Consider the following 25,362-nt stretch of genomic DNA (forward strand, 5'->3'; position numbering starts at 1 on the left):
CTATACTAAGTTTAAAGAAGCTCACAGAATAGAAGATTGTTTGGAGTGGAATAGATGTGCACAAGGACCTATGTGTTAGGAGGGAGGGGCAAGCATTAGAAATGAAAAATAATGTAACTTTTAGTTAAATAAATCTGTTTCTATTATTATTATTAATGTAATCATTTTTTTCATTCCAATAAATTACAGGTGAAATGTTGATCAAATATAAATGATTTACCAATTAAAATGGAGATATTTCACCTTCTATTTATTTCAGTGATCTATCTATGCATAAATATGATATATAACCAAATTACTAATGGTCTGATATAACTGAAAAAAATAATCTGAAAATGTATTATTCTACAAATGAAAACCATGATTTAAATCGGTCTTACTAACTAGTGATTTAAATCATGAATCAAATCAAATTGATTTAAATCAAATCCATGCAAAAAATCCAAATATGGGTCTAGCGCTGGTGCATATATAGGAGCTACCGTTATTATGAACCTGTACTAGTATGTTACTAACAGTGTAGTATCATAAAAAATGCTTAGTATATACAATATGTATAAAAAATATAAGTGATAGATTTATTACTCTTAAACACTTCCGTTAAAATTCAAACACAGATAGATAAAAATAATTCAAAGCTTCGATACACAATAAAAACAAACAAATCTTAGATAACACAAACACACATTTAAAAATATTTTCCGAGGTACATATAAATTGCCTAAGAAACATATACAAACATCCACATAGATATATATGCAATATGCAAAACAGTCTTTTTAGAATTCATTTGCACTTTTCCCAGGAGTTGGTGCGATATTGCTTTAGACGTCTGTGAAGTCTAGAAACAAAGGGAGACGAAAAAGTCTCGTTACAGGCCGTAAAGGAATTAAAAAAGGTGTAATTAGGTACTTACACCAGATATTTTTATGCTTGCTTCCGTAAAGGTCCTGGACTCCATGGGGATTCCACATCTGGTAATAGCGATGTTACGATATTGCTGAATTCCGAATCCAATGCCCAGCATAGATTCTTAGCGACTAACTGAATAAGGGTATCTTTGTAACCGGCTATCAAGTGTCTTGGCATTTTTAAGGCAACCTTGGTACACGCCGTTACAGCTCTCTTCCCTACACCTGTTAGCTACAGGTGCTCCTTACGGACAAAGTATACAGGTTTAGCAATTGAGCAACGTGTTTCAGAGGATCACCTCCTTTCTCAAGTGATCCTCTGAAACACGTTGCTCGATTACTAAACCTGTATACTTGTTTAAGAGTAATAAATCTATCACTTATATTTTTTATACATATCAAATATACTAAGCATTTTTTGTGATACTACACTGTTAGTAATATACTAGTACTGGTCAGCAGGTTCACAATAAGGGTAGTTCCTATATATACACTAGCGCTTCCTTTGGTGTTATTTAAATCAAATCCACCCTGGGCTCACCTCATAAATGCTTGAGGTGCAAAAGGGGCCTCAAACAACTGCAAAACTGTGCGCCTCAGGGGGTCACATGCAGTCATCATCAGCACTTGATATTGAGTGGGTGACAACTACATGTCACCCTCTTCACCAGAAGGTTAAACTGATTTCTTTGAATGAGTTTTCTGATGCCTAATAAGAGTTTGCTTCAAAGTAAAACATTTCCCACAGTCAGAACATGAAAAGTCTTTCTCTCCTGAATGAGTTTTCTGATGTGAAATAAGAGTTGATTTCTGAGTAAAACATTTCCCACAGTCAGAACATGAAAATGCTTTCTCTCCTGTATGAATTTTCTGATGCGTAATAAGATGTGATTTCTGAGTAAAACATTTCCCACAGTCAGAACATGAAAATGCTTTCTCTCCTGTGTGAATTCTCTGATGAGCAGCTAGATTTGTTTTATAGTTAAAACATTTCCCACATATAGAACAGGAAAATGGCTTTTCTCCTGTATGAATTTCTGTATGAATTTTCTGATAAGTAACACGATTTTGTTTAAGATGAAAACATTTAACACATATAGAACAGGAAAATGGCTTTTCTCCTGTATGAATTTTCAGAGGTTTATAAAGATGTGATTTCATAAGAAAACATTTCCCACATTCAGAACATATATTTCCCACGTAGCTTCTTTGATTTTGAAGATGTAAATAAGCATCTGCACTCTGATCATGACTAAGATTATTGCAGTTTGTGAATTCACCTGTCAATAAGAAACACAATGGGAGTAATGTTAGTAATTACATAATTATTTTTCAATGAGAACATATAAACTGTTCTGATTTAGTCAGCCCCCTACATTCAATGTTCCCTCTAAATTTTTTTTTACAGCTGTGCAGACCTGCTACTGCTCTGAGCAAAAAATGTTTTACACCACCTGACAACTGGGCAGCACTTAAATATTATATAATAAAATAAATATTAAATTAAATAAAACGACAATCTGTATACTTTAAATAAGTAATTTTTATTTAGGTTTTATTAAGAAGGCATAGACAATACATAGTATAAACTAAAATATATACACATACCTAAAATAAAGGTTTTGGGCGTTTTTCTAAAAAGGTCCAGTTTCTTAAACAGCTGGCATTATAGGCATTTCACATCTGAGCCTGTATACTAGTCACATCTCCTACACTGGGATGATGTGAGTCAATCAAAATTAAATCCAGTGCTCAGATATTAAATGCCTAACATAGAGTAATATAATAAACTGGACAGCTAAAAAAATGCCCTTTTCCCCCCTTTGATTAAAAACAGATTAAAAATAAGCAAAAACCAAGTTAAATCCACATTTTTTCAGCCTGCAAGTATAAAACAGGGCGGTACCCAGCTCTGAGTTGTCTCACAAAAACAAACACACATTCCCTTTAAACTTCTCTGAAGCAAATGCCCCATTTTATATCAACACTGTTGATATAAAATGGGATATTTGCTTCAGTGACATTTAGAGGGAATGTGTGTACAGCAGGCTGGCCCTAAAAAATCTGAAAACCATGACAGATTAGATATGTGAAATTGAGCTACAGCCTTGTTGCTCCTATACATTCCAGAGTTAAAACAATAAAATATAAAAGTGCAATACATCATGCATCAGTTAAAAGCTGGCTTATATGAAAAATATAAGGAGTAGCTACCCCTACCTAAGTATATATCAGCCAAAACAACACAAAGTTCATACTATTAGGCTTCTATGCTAAACATAATAGGGGAAAATGGCATTGGCAACTGAATAAAAATATAAAATAAATATAAATATAAAAATACATCAAATTAGCAACTATGAAAAAATGCAGCTAAATGGCTTCACTTTCTGCCATGGTATGGTGTCTGCATGTGCACTGGATGGCTGAGTACTACTGTATGCTACCTGCATGTGCACTCTATCATTGAGTACTACTGTATGCATGTGCACTGTATTGGCAGAGAGCCATACATTGCACATGTAGGCAGCATACAGTAGTACTCAGCCACACAGTGCACATGCAGACAGCATACATTAGAACTCAGCCATACAGTGCACATGCAGACAGCATACAGTGGCTGAGTACTACTGTATGCTGTCTGTATGTGTCCTGTGTGTGCAATATATGTAGACCATGGGAGTAAGAATTAATCAGAGAGTCTATATCCAAAGAACATGGGCAAAGCTTTCCTATTACTGAAAATATAGCTACAAATGTTCAGAATAGATGCATCTGCATCATTTAAACTATTTATTTCATGTTCCTGTTTTACTTGGCACTGGCAGGTTAAGTGACACGTATGATCGGACCAGCGAGCCCTCAACCAGTGGGACTGAGATGTTCGAAGTCCAGCGGGAAATCCAGTGGCGATTGGCGCTCTATGGGACCACCCCACCGGAGGAAATCATCATGCCGATTATTGCAGACACTACACGCCTCAAAATGCTGAAGGTCCAGAAAGCTATGGGGGGAACCGCACCAGCCAACCTGAGGCCCACTTCCCCTCAGAAGAAGTTACGCCATGAGGCTTTCCATGCCTTTAAAGATGGGGAGGAGGAGATCGATCGATTCTTGCAGGTATTCGAGACCCAGTGAGAACTGCAGGGCATCGCTGGAGCTGACAGTTACCCTCATAATTGGGAAGCTGTCAGGTAGGGCCTTGGATGCCTTTGAGGCCATTCCCCTAGAAGACAAGCGGAACTATGAGCGGGTGAAGGAGCTCATCTTGGCTAGGTATGCCATCACCCCTGAGGCTCACCATTTGAAGTTCCGGCACCTGAGGAAGAGAGAGGGGCAACCCTTTACAGAGTGGAACCATCAGTTTACCCACTCCCTGGATTATTGGTTTTCGGATTGCCAAGTGGCCACTTTAGCCCAAGCCTCCCGGCTCATCCTTATGGAACATTTTTATGATCGCTCCCTGCCGGAGGTACGAGAATGGGTCAGGGACCGGAAACCTGAGACAGTGGATCAAACTGCTATCCTGGCAGACCAATTCTTGGATTCCCAACACACGGTTTGACCTGAATCCCGTACAACAACCCGCTTCACTCCGACACCTCCTCAGCCTCCAGTTACCCACCGGCACCCCTCTGCTCCCCAGCTCCACTCCGGTCTTCTGGGCCCAATCCACCTCGGAAGACAGGAATCCGGTGCTACTGGTGTGATCAAGTGGGCAATGTACGGTCCAATTCAGAAAGACTGCGCCCCACCCTAACTGTACCAGGGCACCAGCTGGGGTGTCAAGAGGATTGTCTCACTGCTTTGAGTCAGGAAACCCAGTGGACACCGCCGATTGGGCCGAAGAAGAATTTGGGGTTCTGCATGAGGTAGACCCAGTGCTGGCGGCAGCTAGTGACAATCGGCTGCACCATTGCCAGCCGGTATGGATCAAAGGCCGGCAGGCCCAAGGACTACAGGACAGCAGAGCCAGCATTACTCTTGTCCAGCCACACCTGGTCACCAGTTCGGACCAGGCGAGGAAATCCATTACAGTTCATGTGGCTGGGGGTAAGGTGCTCCGAATTCCCACAGCATGGGTTCATCTAGATTGGGGTGCCGGATCCTGTGCTGTTGAAGTGGGAATCATTGCCTACTTGGCGGCGGAAGACTTGTTGGGTAATGACTTGGGTCATCTTGCATCCTTCTTCATTATGGATGGTCCAACAGATACTTGCCCAGTCACTACCCACCAACAAGCCAGGCTCCAAGCTGTCACACTCAACCTGGGGATCCAGATAAGCCACCACCACCTGACTACTACCCCGATCGACTACCCTGTTTCCTGTGCCCAATCGAGCCAGGACGAGAACTGACCCATGGGGGTTAGGATGGGACCGCTTTGAGTGGGACAGATTACTTCTGTACCGGGTTACCGAGGGTGGTGGGATCAAGCAGATGCCCAAGTGACAGTTGGTGGTACCGCAGAAGTATCGGTATGACCTGCTGCGCATAGGGCATGATATTCCCCTGGCAGGACATCCCCTTCCTATCATCGATAAACCGTTCAGCAGGATAGCTGTTGACATCGTCGGCTCATTGCCACGTCCCAGTCCCTCGGGAAAAAGATACATACTGACGGTAGTGGACTACGCTTCCCGGTACCCGGAGGCAATCCCCCTGGCCAACATCCAAGCGGAGACCGTAGCCGATGCTCTGGATCTTTGCCAGAGTTTGTTTCCCCTGGGAGATTATCTCGGACCAGAGGACTCAAGTTTACTGCTGAGCTCACCCAGCAGCTATGGCTATTTGCGGGATAAGACCCCTGCCAAGTGCTCTATACCACCCCCAGACCAACGAATTGTGTGAGAGGTTTAATGGGGCACTGAAGCAGCTGCTTCGGACATTCTTGGCCTCTCACAGAAACTGGGAGAGATACCTGCCGCACCTCCTGTTCTGCACCAGGAATCTTTGAGCTAGTGTATGGCCGGAGGGTGAGGGGACCCCAGACCTGCTTAGAGCCCACTGAGAAGGATCAGTTGGGGAAGAGGGACCCTACGTTGTAGGGTACATCCTGGAATTCAGGGACCAACTGAAGGACCTCTCCACTGAGTGCGTGAGAACCTTCAGGTCGCCCAAGGTAGACAGAAGCAGTGGTAGGACCGTAATGCTTGTTGGGCAAAAGGTCCTGGCCCTGAAGCCGACCAAGAACAACAAGCTGAAGGCCACTTGGCAGGGACCATACCAAGTAATAGAGCAGCTACCTGGTAGTCAAATGTTCAGATGACCGGGTCCGCCGGACCTTTCATGTGTACATGCTGAAGGCCTACCAGGAGATGCCAGAGGAGGTAGCCGCCATATGCGCTCCTGTCATGGAGGACTTGGAGAGTCTCCCCATGCCAGAGCTACCCAGGCGGAATAGGGCGCCCGCCGGCGTAGGAAAGACATAAAGTTAGATGAGCGGCTAGGGACCATGCAGCGAGAGCAAGTCAGAGAGGTACTAGAGAGCTGCCAGGATATGTTCTCCACAGACCCTGGGTACACCACGGCAGTGGTGCACCAAGTGGAGACCCTGTGCAGGTGCCCTTGCAGCAGCTGGTGTACCGGGTCCTTGGGTCAGTTAGGGAAGGCATGCGCCACAAGCTCAGGGAGATGCTGGAGACAGGAGTTATCGAGTCGTTCAACAGCCCCTGGGCATCCCTGGTGGTGCTGGTGCCCAAGCGGGATGGCACCACATGATTTTGTGTAGATTACCGCATGCTTAATAATTGAACCACAACCGACGCCTAACCTATGCCCTATTAGACCGCATCACCGGGGTAACTTTCTAACGACGTTAGACCTCTGCAAGGGTTACTGGCAGATCCCCCTTGACCCGGAATCCATTCCGAAGTCGGCATTCATAAACATTCATGCCATTTTTGTGTCCATACAGATGCCTCCATGTTCGGGTTGGAAACAGTGCTGAGGCAGGTGGATGAGGAGGGCCGTGAGCACCCTGTAGCCTACATTAGCAGGAAACTACTACCAAGGGATGTAGGCTATGCAGCAGTGGAGAAAGAATGCTTGGCACTGGTGTGGGCACTCAAGAAACTGCAACCCTACCTATACGGGAGAACTTTCACAGTGCTCACAGATCACAACCCCCTGGTATGGCTTAACAGGGTTTCCAGAGGCAACGGACGCCTGCTGCAGTGGAGCTTGGCCTTGCAGCCCTTTTAAGTTTACAATTTAGTATCAGCCAGGAAAGAGTAATGGCAATGCAGATGGCCTCTCCCAGCAAACTGAATAGGAATAGTATCACCGGACAGCCCCAAGCCGACCCGTCAGGGTCTAGCCAGGTTTGCCAGTCTTTGAAGGGGGGAGCACTGTCATGGATACAAAGCTGCCAAGGCTACCTCCACCACCATATTGCTGGATTATTACGTTTTGACTCACCTTCCCCTTCTTGTTTTCTGCCCTTTATTGGATTACACTTGGTCATTTAAGATCTGAACTCTGCCCGTTCGCCCCTTCTCCCACGAGCTGGCCGGTCACTTATGGAACTCATCACCGGCTAAGCGTGCTAGGGATTCCCGCTCAGCTTTAACCTAGGTCGCTCTGGACCCGCTTTAACCTAGAGCTCTGCTCTTTTAGGGGTTTCGAGCTCACCCCTCTACAACTGGTCCTCGACCTCAGGCTGAACTGGGTACCTTTTGACCAGTTGCCGCTCCGGCCTCTAGCAACAGATCATGTCGCTTTTTGAAATGGGACACCTTGGGGCCTGGAGCTATACAATGGTACATGGAAATAGCCGCCACTCCCTTGGGATCACCCCGAAAACTGCAACCTAGCTATTGTGGGATCCCTATGTGACTATTGTTCCTATGAAGGCGTCGGCCTGTCTGGTGGGGTGGGAATGAGGGGATATCTTGGGATCAGATAAGGCTCTTATCAAGATGGCCAGTGTGTATATAAACAGTGTGTTTTTCCCAATAATGTCTGTTCGTATTACTCACAATTTGAGGAGCTATTAGAATATAGAAGCTCCTTTCAGCTTTCCATTTCCACAGACTCTTTTGCATGCAAACTATTCTGCCACTGTGCTCGCCGCGCTACTGCAACTGCGCACTGTGCATCTGATACATTTTTGGTGCACTGCTAAACTTTTGGCCCCCTGTGATGCATGGCCTTGATTGGCAGGTGCGCGGGATCAAAGAAAAAAATGAGCGCTGTGCTGTCGCGCTCCTTAGAGGGAACATTGCCTACATTTGTAGTAGATACTGTGACCACTAGACCTTTCCTCAGCTGCCAGGCTTAAGGGCAGTTTACTGGACATTAGGGACTATTTCTAAGAATTCACACTTAGGGGCCGAATTATCAAGCTCTGAACGCCAGAAACACAAGTTATAAAGCAACGTTCTAAATACCACTGCTCCATAACCTGTCCACCTGCTCTGAGGAGGCGGACAGACATTGCCGGAAATCAACCTGATTGAATACGATCGGGTTGATTGACACCCCCTGCTAGCGTTCGATTGTCCGCGAATCTGCAGGGGGCGGCATTGCACCAGCAGTTTACAAGCACTGCTGGTTTAATGATAAATGCTGAGAGCGCATGCTGTCGGCATTTATTGATGTGCAGCGGACATGATCTGCAATATCGGATCATGTCCGCTCACATCTTTATAAATAGGCCGTTAGTCAAAGATCAAACTAAATTGAAATTAATGTTTTTCTACCTAATGTATCTAGTCCTTTTAAAATTGTGTTCACAGAATCTTTAAGTAATACAATTATTTAAGCCCATGAACGTATCTTTATAACTACTGCTTCTGTGGTTGTGGTTAAAACAAGGATTACTCTAGAACAACAAAAACAAAGAAAATGGCCCCAGGTGGTGTCGTATATTTAAGCAATATATAAAATCTTCATCAGAGAGAAGAATCTCACTCGCATGTAAACTACACCTTCTGGCAGAGTTAGCAGCTCCCCAGCCGTTACTCAGGCAATTCTGTTATACCATATACTGTAGATGAGGAGGATTATTTAGCTGAAAAGGCCCCAATACAGCTAAACCAAAAAGCATATCAAATTGTGACACATTTCCAAAATAGCATCAAACCACCACAGTTAATGAATTAACTTAAAAAAGGCTAAGAGCATTTACATCACAGGAAAGAGGGTTAATATGCATAATAAAAGACAAGACAATAACACCTACTCTGAATTTCAAATAAGCAGTATATTTTTTTGGTCAAATTTATTTTCTCCCCTTTTTCCGCCCCTGTATCATGTGACAGACATTAGCCAATCACAGACTAGAATACATATACACTGTGAGCTCGTGCACATGCTCAGTAAGAGATTGTTCCCCAGAAAGTGTGTATATAAAAAGACTGCAAAATTAATGGAAGTAAATTGGAAAGTGTCTTCAAACTGAATGCTCTTCATGAATCATAAAAGTTTATTTGAGTAATTAAATAATTATTGCTTACTAGTCCTAAAGCCCGTTCACACGGGCCATTTTTTGCAGTAAAGCGATCCCACCCCTTGCGCTCTCTCCCCCCCCCTCTCTTTTGCGCTCTCTCTCCCCCTCTCTTTTGAGCACTCTCTCTCCCCCTCTCTTTTGCGCTCTCTCTCTCCCCCTTCTCATTTGCGCTCTCTCTTTACCCCTTCTCTCTCTCCCCCTCTCTTTTGCGCTCTCCCCCCCCCCTCTCTTTTGCGCTCCCCCTCCCCCCCTCTCTTTTGCTCTCTCTCTGCCCCTCTTTTTTGCGCTCTCTCCCCTATCTCTTTTGCACTCTCCCATCTCTTTTGTGCTCTCTCCCCCTCTCTTTTGAGCTCTCTCTATCCATCTCTTTTGAGCTCTCTCCCCCCTCTCTCTCACTCTCCCTCTCTTTTGTGCTCTCTCTCTCCACCTCTTTTGCTCTCTCTCTCTCCCCCCTCTCTTTTGCGCTCCCCCTCCCCCCTCTCTTTTGCTCTCTCTCTGCCCCTCTTTTTTGCGCTCTCTCATCTCTTTTGTGCTCTCTCCCCCCCATCTCTTTTGCGCTCTCTCCCCCTCTCTTTTGAGCTCTCTCCCCCCTCTCTCTCTCCCCCTCTCTTTTGTGCTCTCTCTCTCCCCCCTCTCTTTTGTGCTCTCTCTCCCCCTCTCTTTTGCGCTCTCTCCCCCCTCTTTTGCACTCTCTCCCCCCCTCTTTTGCGCTCTCTCCCCCCTCTCTTTTGCTCGCTCTCCCCCCCCTCTCTTTTGCTCTCTCTCTCTCCCCCCCTCTTTTGCGCTCTCTCCCCCCCTCTCTTTTGCTCGCTCTCCCCCCCTCTCTTTTGCTCTCTCTCTCTCCCCCCTCTCTTTTGCGCTCTCTCTCTCCCCTCCCTTCGCACTCTCTCCCCCCTCTTTTGCTCTCTCTCTCCCCCATCTCTTTTGCGCTCTCTCTCCCCTCTCTTTTGAGCTCTCTTTCCCCCCATCTCTTTTGCGCTCTCTCTCCCTCTCTTTTGAGCTCTCTCTCTCCCCCCTCATCTCTCTCTCCCCTCTCTCTCCCCCCTCCTCTCCACCCATCCTCTGTCTCTCTCCCCCTCGTCCTCTCTCTCTCCCCCCCCTCCTCTCTCTCTCTCTCTCCCTACTTCTCTCTCTCTCCCCCTTCTCTCTTTCTCCCCCTTCTCTCTTTCACCCCCCTCTCTCTCTCCCCCGTCTCTCCCTCTCCCCCCCTCCTCTCTCACCCCCTCTCTCCCTCTCCCCCTTCCTCTCTCTCTCCCCTCCTCTCTCTCTCCCCCTCTCTTTTGTGCTCTCTCCCCCTCTCTTTTGCTCTCTCTCTCCCCCCTCTCTTTTGTGCTTTCTCTCTCTCTCTTCCCCCTCTCTTTTGCTCTCTCTCCCCATCTTTTGCGCCCTCTCCCCTCTCCCTTTCCTCTCTCTCCCCCCTCGTTTGCTCTCTCCCCCCTCTCTTTTGCTCTCTCTCTCTCCCCCCTCTCTTTTGCGCTCTCTCCCCTCCTCCCTCTCTCCCCCCCCCTCCTCTCTCCCCCCTCCTCTCTCCCCCCCCTCTCTCCCCCCCTCTCCCCCCCTCCTCTCTCCCCCCCCCCTCCCCCCCCCCCCCCCCTCCTCTCTCTCTCTCCCCCCCTGACCTCTCCCCCCTCCTCTCTCTCTCCCCCCCCTCCTCTCTCTCTCTCCCCCCCTCTCCTCTCTCGAAGGCCAGGTGTGTTTGTCCTTGTGCTGTCTCTACTGCGCATGACAGCTTCAGACAAACACCAAATGTCCTTTTATATAATAGGATGAGCACAAAACATTGAGTTTTTTTTTTAGAATGTTGCATTTATGCCATTTATTTTGTACTTGTAATGAAGAGCAGATTATCATTTTATATAAAAGGTAAAATATAATATGCCAAATAAACTTTATTAGTGAGCATACAGACATGTACACTCACCTGTGCCCTGTTTCCCGCAGACACATCTCACACGTACACTTACCTGTGCCCTGCAACCCTCACACATACACTATCTGTGCCCTGTTTCCCACAGACACATCTCACCTGTGTCCTGTTTCCCACAGACAGATCTCACACGTACACTCACCTGTGCCCTGTTTCCCACAAACACATCTCACACGTACACTCACCTGTGCCCTGCAACTAGGGTTGACACCTCAGCCATGTTTTCCTGGACACTTATAAGTTACACATGCTGCAGGGTGTGCAGGGAGTAACATGTATTGTGTTTCTGAACAGCACTATTCATATTCCTCCCTGCAGCATGTGTAACTTATAAGTGTTCTGTATTTTAAGGGACGGGTGGCAACCCTACCTGCAACCCTCACACGTCGCACACATACACTATCTGTGCCCTGTTTCCCACAGACATGACAAACACTAACTTTGCCCAACATCCCTCTCAAGTGTCACACACGTACACTGCTTTCCTTAGATATGTAACACGTACACACATCTATCCCCTCCATCCAACAGACACGTCACACACGTACACTCACCTGTGCCCTGCTTCCCTCAGATGTTTCACTCACAAGTTCCCTGCTTCCCACAGACCTATCACACACATACTCACCTGTGCCCTACTTCCCACAGACATGTCACACACATGTGCCCTACTTTCCACAGACATATGACACACATACACTCACATGTGCCCTACTTCCCACAGACATATGACACAAATACCCTCGCATGTGCCCTACTTCCCTCAGACATATGACACACATACCCTCACATGTGCCCTACTTCCCACAGACATATGACACACAAGTCCTCACATGTGCCCTACTTCCAACAGACATGTCACACACATACACTCACATGTGCCCTACTTCCCACAGACATATGACACACACATACACTCACATGTGCCCTACTTCCCTCAGACATATGACACACATACACTCACATGTGCCCTACTTCCCTCAGACATATGACACACACATACACACACATACACTCACATGTGCCCTACTTCCCTCAGACATATGACACACATACACTCACATGTGCCCTACTTCCCACAGACATATGACACACACATACACTCACATGTGCCCTACTTCCCACAGACATATGACACACATACACTCACATGTGCCCTACTTCCCACAGACATATGACACACACATACACTCACATGTGCCCTACTTCCAACATACATATGACACACATACCCTCACATGTGCCCTACTTCCCACAGACATATGACACACATGTCCTCACATGTGCCCTACTTCCCACAGACATATGACACACATGTCCTCACATGTGCCCTACTTCCAACAGACATATGACACACACATACACTCACATGTGCCCTACTTCCCACAGACATATGACACACATACACTCACATGTGCCCTACTTCCCTCAGACATATGACACACATATACTCACATGTGTCCTACTTCCCTCAGACATATGACACACATACCCTCACATGTGCCCTACTTCCCACAGACATATGACACACATACACTCACATGTGCCCTACTTCCCTCAGACACATGACACACATACCCTCACATGTGCCCTACTTCCCACAGACATATGACACACATACACTCACATGTGCCCTACATCCAAAAGCCATGTCACACACATACCCTCACATGTGCCCTACTCTAACATGTGCCCTACTTCCAATAGACATGTCACACACATACACTAACATGTGGCCTACTTCCCTCAGACATATGACACACATACAATCACATGTGTTCTACTTCCCTCAGACATATGACACACATACCCTCACATGTGCCCTACTTCCCTCAGACATATGACACACATACCCTCACATGTGCCCTACTTCCAACGGACATGTCACACACATACCCTCACATGTGCCCTACTTCCCTCAGACATATGACACACATACACTCACATGTGCCCTACTTCCCTCAGACATATGACACACACATACCCTCACATGTGTCCTACTTCCCTCAGACATATGACACACATACACTCACATGTGCCCTACTTCCCACAGACATATGACACACATACACTCACATGTGCCCTACTTCCCTCAGACATACCCTCACATGTGCCCTACTTCCCTCAGACATATGACACACATGCACTCACATGTGCCCTACTTCCCTCAGACATATGACACACATACACTCACATGTGCCCTACTTCCCTCAGACATATGACACACACATACCCTCACATGTGCCCTACTTCCCTCAGACATATGACACACATACACTCACATGTGCCCTACTTCCCTCAGACATATGACACACATACACTCACATGTGCCCTACTTCCAACAGACATATGACACACACATACCCTCACATGTGCCCTACTTCCCTCAGACATATGACACACATACACTCACATGTGCCCTACTTCCCTCAGACATATGACACATATACCCTCACATGTGTCCTACTTCCCTCAGACATATGACACACATACACTCACATGTGCCCTACTTCCCACAGACATATGACACACATACACTCACAAGTGCCCTACTTTCCAGACATATGGCACACATACACTCACATGTGTCCTACTTCCCTCAGACATATGACACACATACCCTCACATGTGCCCTACTTCCCTCAGACATATGACACACATACTCTCACATGAGCCCTACTTCCCTCAGACATATGACACACATACACTCACATGAGCTCTACTTCCAACAGACATATGACACACATACACTCACATGTGCCCTACTTCCAACAGACATGTCACACACATACCCTCACATGTGCCCTACTTCCAACAGACATGTCACACACATACACTCACATGTGCCCTACTTCCAACAGACATGTCACACACATACACTCACATGTGCCCTACTTCCAACAGACATGTCACACACATACCCTCACATGTGCCCTACTTCCCTCAGACATATGACACACATACACTCACATGTGCCCTACTTCCCTCAGACATATGACACACACATACCCTTACATGTGCCCTACTTCCCTCAGACATATGACACACATACCCTCACATGTGCCCTACTTCCCTCAGACATATGACACACATACACTCACATGTGCCCTACTTCCAACAGACATATGACACACATACCCTCACATGTGCCCTACTTCCCTCAGACATATGACACACATACCCTCACATGTGCCCTACTTCCAACAGACATATGACACACATACCCTCACATGTGCCCTACTTCCCTCAGACATATGACACACAAATGCCCTACTTCCCTCTGACATATGACACACACATACATTCGAATGAGCCCTACTTCCCTCAGACATATGACACACATATACTCACATGTGCCCTACTTCCCTCAGACATATGACACACATACACTCACATGTGCCCTACTTCCCTCAGACATATGACACACATACACTCACATGTGCCCTACTTCCAACAGACATATGACACACATACCCTCACATGTGCCCTACTTCCCTCAGACATATGACACACATAAACTCACATGAGCCCTACTTCCCTCAGACATATGACACACATACACTCACATGTGCCCTACTTCCCTCAGACATATGACACACATACACTCACATGTGCCTTACTTCCCTCAGACATATGACACACACATACACTCACATGAGCCCTTCTTCCCTCAGACATATGAACACACATACACTCACATGTGCCCTACTTCCCTCAGACATATGACACACATACACTACTTGTGTCACTTATCCCCTGCCTTGTACTTGTCACTTTTTGTACCTTTTTTCTTAAACGCAACTTTCAGCGTTTGAAGCTGTTAACTTTTTAAATATGTTGAAATAAAGGATCAAGTTTTTATGGAACCCCTTTGAGCAGTGTCTGCTTTCCTTCCTTGCTTTGCACCTGTATAGTGGCTGGGATTCGCCACTGCTACGGCACTCCGTTGGCCCTTTATGGGAAGATTGTATTGCAGCCGGCGTCACTTCCAGTCATCACGCCAGGTCCGTAGTAGCTGCTAGGAATGCCATCTCTCTATGTCACACACATACCCTCACATGTGCCCTACTTCCCACAGACATATAACACATACACTCACATGTGCCCTACTTCCCACAGACATATAACACATACACTCACATGTGCCCTACTTCCAACAGACATATGACACACACATACCCTCACATGTGCCCTACTTCCCACAGACATATAACACATACACTCACATGTGCCCTACTTCCCACAGACATATAACACATACACTCACATGTGCCCTACTTCCCACAGACATATGACACACATACACTCACATGTGCCCTACTTCCAACAGACATATGACACACATACACTCACATGTGCCCTACTTCCAACAGACATATGACACACACATACCCTCACATGTGCCCTACTTCCAACAGACATATGACACACATACACTCACATGTGCCCTACTTCCCACAGACATATGACACACATACACTCACATGTGCCCTACTTTCCTCAGACATATGACACACATACACTCACATGTGCCCTACTTCCCTCAGACATATGACACACATACACTCACATGTGCCCTACTTCCCTCAGACATATGACACACATACCCTCACATGTGCCCTACTTCCCTCAGAAATATGACACACATACACTCACATGTGCCCTACTTCCAACAGACATATGACACACATACCCTCACATGTGCCCTACTTCCCTCTGACATATGACACACACATACACTCACATGAGCCCTACTTCCAACAGACATGTCACACACATACACTCACATGTGCCCTACTTCCAACATACATGTCACACACATACCCTCACATGTGCCCTACTTCCCTCAGACATATGACACACATGCACTCACATGTGCCCTACTTCCCTCAGACATATGACACACACATACCCTTACATGTGCCCTACTTCCCTCAGACATATGACACACATACCCTCACATGTGCCCTACTTCCCTCAGACATATGACACACATACACTCACATGTGCCCTACTTCCAACAGACATATGACACACATACCCTCACATGTGCCCTACTTCCCTCTGACATAAGACACACACATACACTCACATGAGCCCTACTTCCCTCAGACATATGACACACATATACTCACATGTGCCCTACTTCCCTCAGACATATGACACACATACACTCACATGTGCCCTACTTCCCTCAGACATATGACACACATACACTCACATGTGCCCTACTTCCAACAGACATATGACACACATACCCTCACATGTGCCCTACTTCCCTCAGACATATGACACACATACTCTCACATGAGCCCTACTTCCCTCAGACATATGACACACATACACTCACATGTGCCCTACTTCCCTCAGACATATGACACACATACACTCACATGAGCCCTTCTTCCCTCAGACATATGAACACACATACACTCACATGTGCCCTACTTCCAACAGACATATGACACACACATACCCTCACATGTGCCCTACTTCCCTCAGACATATGACACACATACACTCACATGAGCCCTACTTCCCTCAGACAAATGACACACATACACTCACATGTGCCCTACTTCCAACAGACATATGACACACACATACCCTCACATGTGCTCTACTTCCAACAGACATGTCACACACATACCCTCACATGTGCCCTACTTCCAACAGACATATGACACACATACCCTCACATGTGCCCTACTTCCAACAGACATATGACACACATACACTCACATGTGCCCTACTTCCAACAGACATATGACACACACATACCCTCACATGTGCCCTACTTCCAACAGACATGTCACACACATATGCAAAGCAAGGAAGGAAAGCAGGCACTGCTCAAAGGGGTTCCATAAAAACTTGATCCTTTGGGGGGTAGTTATCAACGTGTCTACTTTCCTGCCTTCGCCGGCCCAATACGCCCGCCTAAGCTCGCCTACCTTCGCCGCCGCGGACCTGAAAAAATACGCCTAAGTTATCAAAAAAAGCTGTCAAAAAGCCGCTGGGCGATGAGCAGCGGACTGTGAGAGTTATCACTCATCCGATCTCGCTGCTCTTCGGCTGTTTGACAGCTTTCTTGCTAGCCTGTCACTAAGCACTCACACTAAACTACACTGCTCTAACCCCTATACCGGCGCCCCCGGAGCCCCCCGCAACTAAATAAAGTTACTAACCCCTAAACCGCCGCTCCTAGACCCTGCCGCAAGTCTTATAAATGTATTAACCCCTAAACCGCCGCTCCTAGACCCCGCCGCAAGTCTTATAAATGTATTAACCCCTAAACCGCCGCTCCCGGACACCGCCGCAAGTCTTATAAATGTATTAACCCCTAAACCGCCGCTCCTGGACACCGCCGCAAGTCTTATAAATGTATTAACCCCTAAACCGCCGCTCCTAGACCCTGCCGCAAGTCTTATAAATGTATTAACCCCTAAACCGCCGCAAGTCTTATAAATGTATTAACCCCTAAATCGCCGCTCCCGGACACCGCCGCAAGTCTTATAAATGTATTAACCCCTAAACCGCCGCTCCCGGACACCGCTGCCACCTACATTATACCTAGTAACCCCTATCCTGCCCCCCCATACCGCCGCCCCCTGTAATAAAGTTATTAACCCCTATCCTGCTGATCCCGCACCTCGCCGCAAATAAAAAAATAGTTTAACCCCTAAACCGCCGCTCCCTGAACCCGCCGCAACCTATATTAAATTTATTAACCCCTATCCTGCCCCCCCTACACCGTCGGCACCTATAATAAATTTATTAACCCCTATCCTGCCCCCACTACGCCGCCGCCACTGTAATAAAATTATTAACCCCTAAACCTAAGTCTAACACTAACCCTAACACCCCCCTAACTTAAATATTAATTAAATACATCTAAATAATATTTATATTATTAACTAAGTTAATCCTATTTAAAACTAAATACTTACCTATAAAATAAACTCTAATATAGCTACAATATAAATAATAATTATATTGTAGCTATCTTAGGATTTATTTTTATTTTACAGGTACCTTTCAATTTATTTTAACTAGGTACAATAGCTATTAAATAGTTATTAACTATTTAATAGCTTACCTAGCTAAAATAAAGAGAAATTTACCTGTAAAATAAAAACTAACCTAAGTTACAATTACACCTAACACTACACTATACTTAAATAAATTATTCCTATTTAAAACTAAATACTTACCTGTAAAATAAACCCTAAGATAGCTACAATGTAATTAATAATTATATTGTAGCTATCTTAGGATTTATATTAATTTTACAGGTAACTTTGTATTTATTTTAGCTAGTTAGAATAGTTATTAAATAGTTATTAACTATTTAATAACTACCTAGCTAAAAGAAATACAAAATTACCTGTAAAATAAATCCTAACCTAAGTTACAATTAAACCTAATACTACACTATCATTAAATTAATTAAATAAACTACCTACAAATAACTACAATTAAATACAATTACATAAACTAACTAAAGTACAAAAAATTAAAAAATCTAAGTTACAAAAAATAAAAAAATAAGTTACAAACATTTTAAAAATATTACAACAATTTTAAGCTACTTACACCTAATCTAAGCCCCCTAATAAAATAACAAACCCCCCCAAAATAAAAAAATGCCCTACCCTATTCTAAATTAAATAAAGTTCAAAGCTCTTTTACCTTACCAGCCCTTAAAAGGGCCATTTGTGGGGGCATGCCCCAAAAAGTTCAGCTCTTTTGCCTGTAAAAGAAAAATACAACCCCCCCCCAACATTAAAACCCACCACCCACATACCCCTAATCTAACCCAAACCCCCCTTACAAAAACCTAACACTAATCCCCTGAAGATCATCCTACCTTGAGTCGTCTTCACTCAGCCGAGCAGCGATGGAACCGAAGTGGACATCCGGAGCGGAAGAAGTTAATCCTCCAAGCGGCGCTGAAGAAATCTTCCATCCGATGAAGTCATCATCCAGGCGGCGCTGAAGAAGTCTTCGATCCGGGCGATGTCATCTTCCAAGAGGCGCTGAAGAGGTCTTCTATCCTTGCGATGACATCTTCCAAGCCGGGTCTTGAATCTTCCTCCCGCCGACGCGGAACCTCCTTCTTCACCGACGGACGACGAATGAAGGCTCCTTTAAGGGACGTCATCCAAGATGGCGTCCCTTCAATTCCGATTGGCTGATAGGATTCTTCGGTTCCATCGCTGCTCGGCTGAGTGAAGACGACTCAAGGTAGGATGATCTTCAGGGGATTAGTGTTAGGTTTTTGTAAGGGGGGTTTGGGTTAGATTAGGGGTATGTGGGTGGTGGGTTTTAATGTTGGGGGGGGGGTTGTATTTTTCTTTTACAAGCAAAAGAGCTGAACTTTTTGGGGCATGCCCCCACAAATGGCCCTTTTAAGGGCTGGTAAGGTAAAAGAGCTTTGAACTTTATTTAATTTAGAATAGGGTAGGGCATTTTTTTATTTTGGGGGGGTTTGTTATTTTATTAGGGGGCTTAGATTAGGTGTAAGTAGCTTAAAATTGTTGTAATATTTTTTAAAATGTTTGTAACTTACTTTTTTATTTTTTGTAACTTAGCTTTTTTTATTTTTTGTACTTTAGTTAGTTTATGTAATTGTATTTAATTGTAGTTATTTGTAGGTAGTTTATTTAATTAATTTAATGATAGTGTAGTATTAGGTTTAATAGTAACTTAGGTTAGGATTTATTTTACAGGTAATTTTGTATTTCTTTTAGCTAGGTAGTTATTAAATAGTTAATAACTATTTAATAACTATTCTAACTAGCTAAAATAAATACAAAGTTACCTGTAAAATAAATATAAATCCTAATATAGCTACAATGTAATTATTATTTATATTGTAGCTATCTTAGGGTTTATTTTACAGGTAAGTATTTAGTTTTAAATAGGAATAATTTATTTAAGTATAGTGTAGTGTTAGGTGTAATTATAACTTAGGTTAGGATTTATTTTACTGGTACATTTCTCTTTATTTTAGCTAGGTAAGCTATTAAATAGTTAATAACTATTTAATAGCTATTGTACCTAGTTAAAATAAATTGAAAGTTGCCTGTAAAATAAAAATAAATCCTAAGATAGCTACAATATAATTATTAGTTATATTGTAGCTATATTAGGCTTTATTTAACAGGTAAGTATTTAGTTTTAAATAGGATTAACTTAGTTAATAAGAGAAATATTATTTAGATGTATTTAATTAATATTTAAGTTAGGGGGGCGTTAGGGTTAGTGTTAGACTTAGGTTTAGGGGTTAATAATTTTATTACAGTGGCGGCGGCGTAGTGGGGGGCAGGATAGGGGTTAATAAATGTATTATAGGTGGCGACAGTGTAGGGGGGCAGATTAGGGGTTAATAAATGTATTATAGGTGGCGACGGTGTAGGGGCGGCAGATTAGGGGTTAATACATTTAATATAGGTTGCGGCGGGTTCAGGGAGCGGCGGTTTAGGGGTTAATACATTTATTATAGTTGCGGTGGGCTCCAGGAGCGGCGGTTTAGGGGTTAATACATTTATTATAGTTGCGGCGTGGTCAGGGAGCCGCGGTTTAGGGGTTAATATGTATAGAGTAGCTTGCGGTGGGCTCCGGGAGCGGCGGTTTAGGGGGTAATAACTTTATTTAGTTGCGGCAGTGTAGGGGGGCAGATTAGGGGTGTTTAGACTCGGGGAACATGTTAGGGTGTTAGGTGTAGACAGCTCCCATAGGAATGAATGGGATGTCTGGCAGCAGCGAACTTGTACTTTCGCTATGGTCAGACTCCCATTGATTCCTATGGGATCCGCCGCCTCCAGGGGTGGCGGTTTGAAAACCAGGTACGCTGGGCCGTAAAAGTGCCGAGCGTACCTGCTAGTTTTTTGATAACTAGCAAAAGTAGTCAGATTGTGCCGCACTTGTGTGCGGAACATCTGGAGTGACGGAAGAATCGATCTGTGTCGGACTGAGTCCGGCGGATCGAATCTTACGTCACAAAATTCTACTTTTGCCGGTCTCGAGCCTTTGATAACTAAGGCGAATCAGCCTCGCCACAAATACGCTGCGGAATTCCAGCGTATTTGAGGTTGACGGCTTGATAACTACCCCCCAATATTTCAACATATTTAAAAAGTTAACAGCTTCAAACGCTGAAAGTTGCGTTTAAGAAAAAAGGTACAAAAAGTGACAAGTACAAGGCAGGGGATAAGTGACACAAGTGGTCAGACTACTTGTGTCACTTATCCCCTGCCTTGTACTTGTCACTTTTTGTACCTTTTTTCTTAAACGCAACTTTCAGCGTTTGAAGCTGTTAACTTTTTAAATATGTTGAAATAAAGGATCAAGTTTTTATGGAACCCCTTTGAGCAGTGCCTGCTTTCCTTCCTTGCTTTGCACCTGTATAGTGGCTGGGATTCGCCACTGCTACGGCACTCCGTTGGCCCTTTATGGGAAGATTGTATTGCAGCCGGCGTCACTTCCAGTCATCACGCCAGGTCCGTAGTAGCTGCTAGGAATGCCATCTCTCTATGTCACACACATACCCTCACATGTGCCCTACTTCCCACAGACATATAACACATACACTCACATGTGCCCTACTTCCCACAGACATATAACACATACACTCACATGTGCCCTACTTCCAACAGACATATGACACACACATACCCTCACATGTGCCCTACTTCCCTCAGACATATGACACACATACACTCACATGAGCCCTACTTCCCTCAGACAAATGACACACATACACTCACATGTGCCCTACTTCCAACAGACATATGACACACACATACCCTCACATGTGCTCTACTTCCAACAGACATATGACACACATACACTCACATGTGCCCTACTTCCAACAGACATGTCCCACACATACCCTCACATGTGCCCTACTTCCAACAGACATATGACACACATACACTCACATGTGCCCTACTTCCAACAGACATATGACACACATACCCTCACATGTGCCCTACTTCCAACAGACATATGACACACATACACTCACATGTGCCCTACTTCCCTCAGACATATGACACACATAAACTCACATGTGCCCTACTTCCCACAGACATATGACACACATACACTCACATGTGCCCTACTTTCCACAGACATATGACACATATGTGCCCTACTTCCCACAGACATATGACACACATACCCTCACATGTGCCCTACTTCCAACAGACATATGACACACATACACTCACATGTGCCCTGTATCCCTCAGACACCTCACACATGTACACTCACCTGTGCCCTGTATCCCTCAGACACATCACACACATACACTCACCTGTGCCCTGTATCCCTAAGACACACGTCACACTTCTACACCTACCTGTACTTATATTGTCACATATTTCCTGCTTTGCATCTTCTGGCATATTTCCTAGATGGGTAGTGAAACTATTATATCGTCTGGTGGAGGTCCCAATGGTATATTAAACATTTTTGCCAAATTGTCATTTAAATTTTTGTAGGTGAATTGGGATCCGTTGTGGTTAACTATCAGGCTAAACGGGAATCCCCAGCGATATTTAATTTTGCGTTTCTGTATTTGTTTTGTTCTGAAACAGACCTCTTTTCTCCTTTGGACAGTCTGCGGACAAAGGTCCTGATAAATTTGTAAGCTATTTCCTTGGAATGTGATAAATTGTCTTGATCTCACCGCATGGCATAGTTCTTCTTTGATGGTATATTTCAGTAGTCTCAAAATGACATCTCTCGGTGGAGCAGGTGGTTTCAGAGGGGGTCAAAGCGCTCTGTGTGCTCTCTCTATGTCCTCACTCTGAAGGAGGGGTGTACGTGGGGATAACGTGTGGAAGAGATCTTTTACGTATGTTTTCAGTTGGTCTTGTGTAATTTCTTCTGGGATGCCCCGAATTCTAAGGTTGTTTCTTCTCCCCCTATTGTCCCCCTATTGTCCAGGTCTTCTATTTTTTCTTGAAGAGCCTGCATCATACAGTCTTGGATAGATAATTGTTGAGTGTTAGAGCTAACTAGGTTGTGAAGCGTGTCTTGCCCCTCCTCGAGATAGTCGATTCTGGACCCCATTTCATTTAAATCTTTCTTGAGATCCCTCAGTTCTTCCTTTATAAAGGACTTAGAGACTCCAGATCAGTTTTAGTTTGTGATTGTATAGTCAATAGCGGGTTCTGTTGTGCAGATAATTGAACTTGTGAAGATCCTGGTGAATTTGTGTCCTGAGACAGTGACAATTCTACATTTGGTTGTTATGGTGTTTGGAAAAGGCAAACACTGAGGGTGTACCAAGCTGGGGTTTATTGTGTTTGTCCATTTTTGGCCCTTTCTTAGCAGCCATTTATATTGTACCTTTTATAATAATTCAGAAATGTATTAGAATACACCTAGGCTCTTTAGGGCAGGAGAGGGCAAGTTTACGGTCCCTGTATTTAGGCCTTCCTGATATATCTGTTTAAATTTTCCCCAAATTGCAGTGTCCCTGCTATGGATATCGAGCCCAATTCTAGCCTTCTATTTTATTTTTCTTCTTCTTCTTTTTTTTTAATAATAGGATCTTGATGTATAGAGCAGCTCTCTACGAATCTGGTCTACCCCCTTGCCTATATAGAAGGTTTTATGCTTTTTTAAAAAAAAAAAGTGGTGTTAGTTTTAGGAGCAGTGGCACTTACTTTGCTCCGTGCAGTTATTTATGGCCTCAGAGCCCACGTGGCTGCTTCTGTGACAGTGCAGCTATTGCGGTAGTGGGCTGACCCCACTGATCCTGTAGACAATGTCCCCTAAGGGTGTTAGAAAAGGGCCGGTGCTCTGGCTCTCTGGATCTGTTGCGTGCACTGCCGCAGGAGCTGTGAAACTTCTGATGCGCTAATGGAAAATGGTGCCGTCCTGCTCCTTTGCTCCTAGCGTGTATCAGCGGTTAGGTGAGGTGCCTGAGCCGGCTTTTTTCCTCCTGCCAAACATGGCCGGTTGATGCGCAGGCTAGGATCTTGACCCGTGGTCGTGACTTTGAAGGCTCTTGTTGCCCCTAGTATCGTCGAGAGCTATAACACCTACGGAGCTCAGCTAAAACACAGCCAAGTTCCGGCACAGCTTGGCTCCGCCCACCCAGCTGCGTTGCTGTTTTAGCGCTGAAATGGCCATTTTTTCAGCGTTAAAAGACGAATGCAAAAACTTTTAATCTACCTGTAAGTGAGGCACGTGGCACTTACAAGGCAATAATTATCTACCCCTGCCAGGTCTACCCTCCCAGCCTACACTAACCAATGGCTGAAAGACTTGGAGATACACCTTATTTTAGAACATTGCACATAAATAAAAGAACATGTATGTAACTTCTTGACTCAGATGCATATATCATTAAAGGGACAGTATACTGTAAAATTGTTTTTCCATTAATGTGTTTCCAATTACTTTTTTTTTACCAACTGCAGAAAATAAAATGTATGAGAATTAGATTTTCAAGGTATATTTGTGTATATTAAATAGCAGATTTTGAAGCCACACCCTAATAAAATGGGTTGAGCTTGTAGGTATAATCAGATCTCATTACTTATCACATTGTGTACATATACATGGTTCTTTATCTTATATCTGTCTGTAAACTAAAGACCAATACTTGGAGAGAACAATGGAAAATTAACATTTTATTACCTTATCTCGTCTATACTGTTTACACAGCTTATCTATAGCTTGGACCCAAGGTGGAAACTTTCAGAATAGGTGGGGATACCACAGGCTAAATCAACTATTTCAAATGCCAATATAAGGGTAAAGGAAATACTTGTAAAAAATATAATACACTACAGCAGGTAAAGCGAATAATTGGGAACTAATTAAAGGGAAGAAAATGTTTGAGTAAAACATGTAAACTGTCCCTTTAACTTTACAGAAGTTGCTTAAAGTGTTTGGAGAAACGGGTATAGTATCACATATATAAATCCCTGCACCTTCCGGACCAGGTCTAGAAATCTCTGCTCTTATCACACTGGGAGCAGAGGCTACATTGAGAATTTCTAAGTGCTCATTTTTCAGGAAAACAAGTACATTGTTTGTTGTTTTTT

At 44.4% G+C, this 25,362-nt stretch overlaps 1 protein-coding gene across 1 annotated transcript in view; it reads right to left on the reverse strand.

Annotated features, from left to right (window-relative positions):
- Positions 1–553: 553 nt before the first annotated feature.
- The window catches only part of LOC128659946 (oocyte zinc finger protein XlCOF6.1-like), a 156,820-nt gene continuing 132,011 nt past the window's right edge, over positions 554–25,362 (reverse strand). The window contains exon 7 of the mRNA XM_053713536.1: positions 554–2,191. Within this exon, the coding sequence (XP_053569511.1) occupies positions 1,587–2,191 (605 nt within the window). The 3' untranslated portion in view covers positions 554–1,586. The remainder of the gene's footprint in view (positions 2,192–25,362) is intronic.

This window comes from Bombina bombina, chromosome 5, assembly GCF_027579735.1.
Source record: "Bombina bombina isolate aBomBom1 chromosome 5, aBomBom1.pri, whole genome shotgun sequence".
Taxonomy (NCBI): Eukaryota; Metazoa; Chordata; class Amphibia; order Anura; family Bombinatoridae; genus Bombina; species Bombina bombina.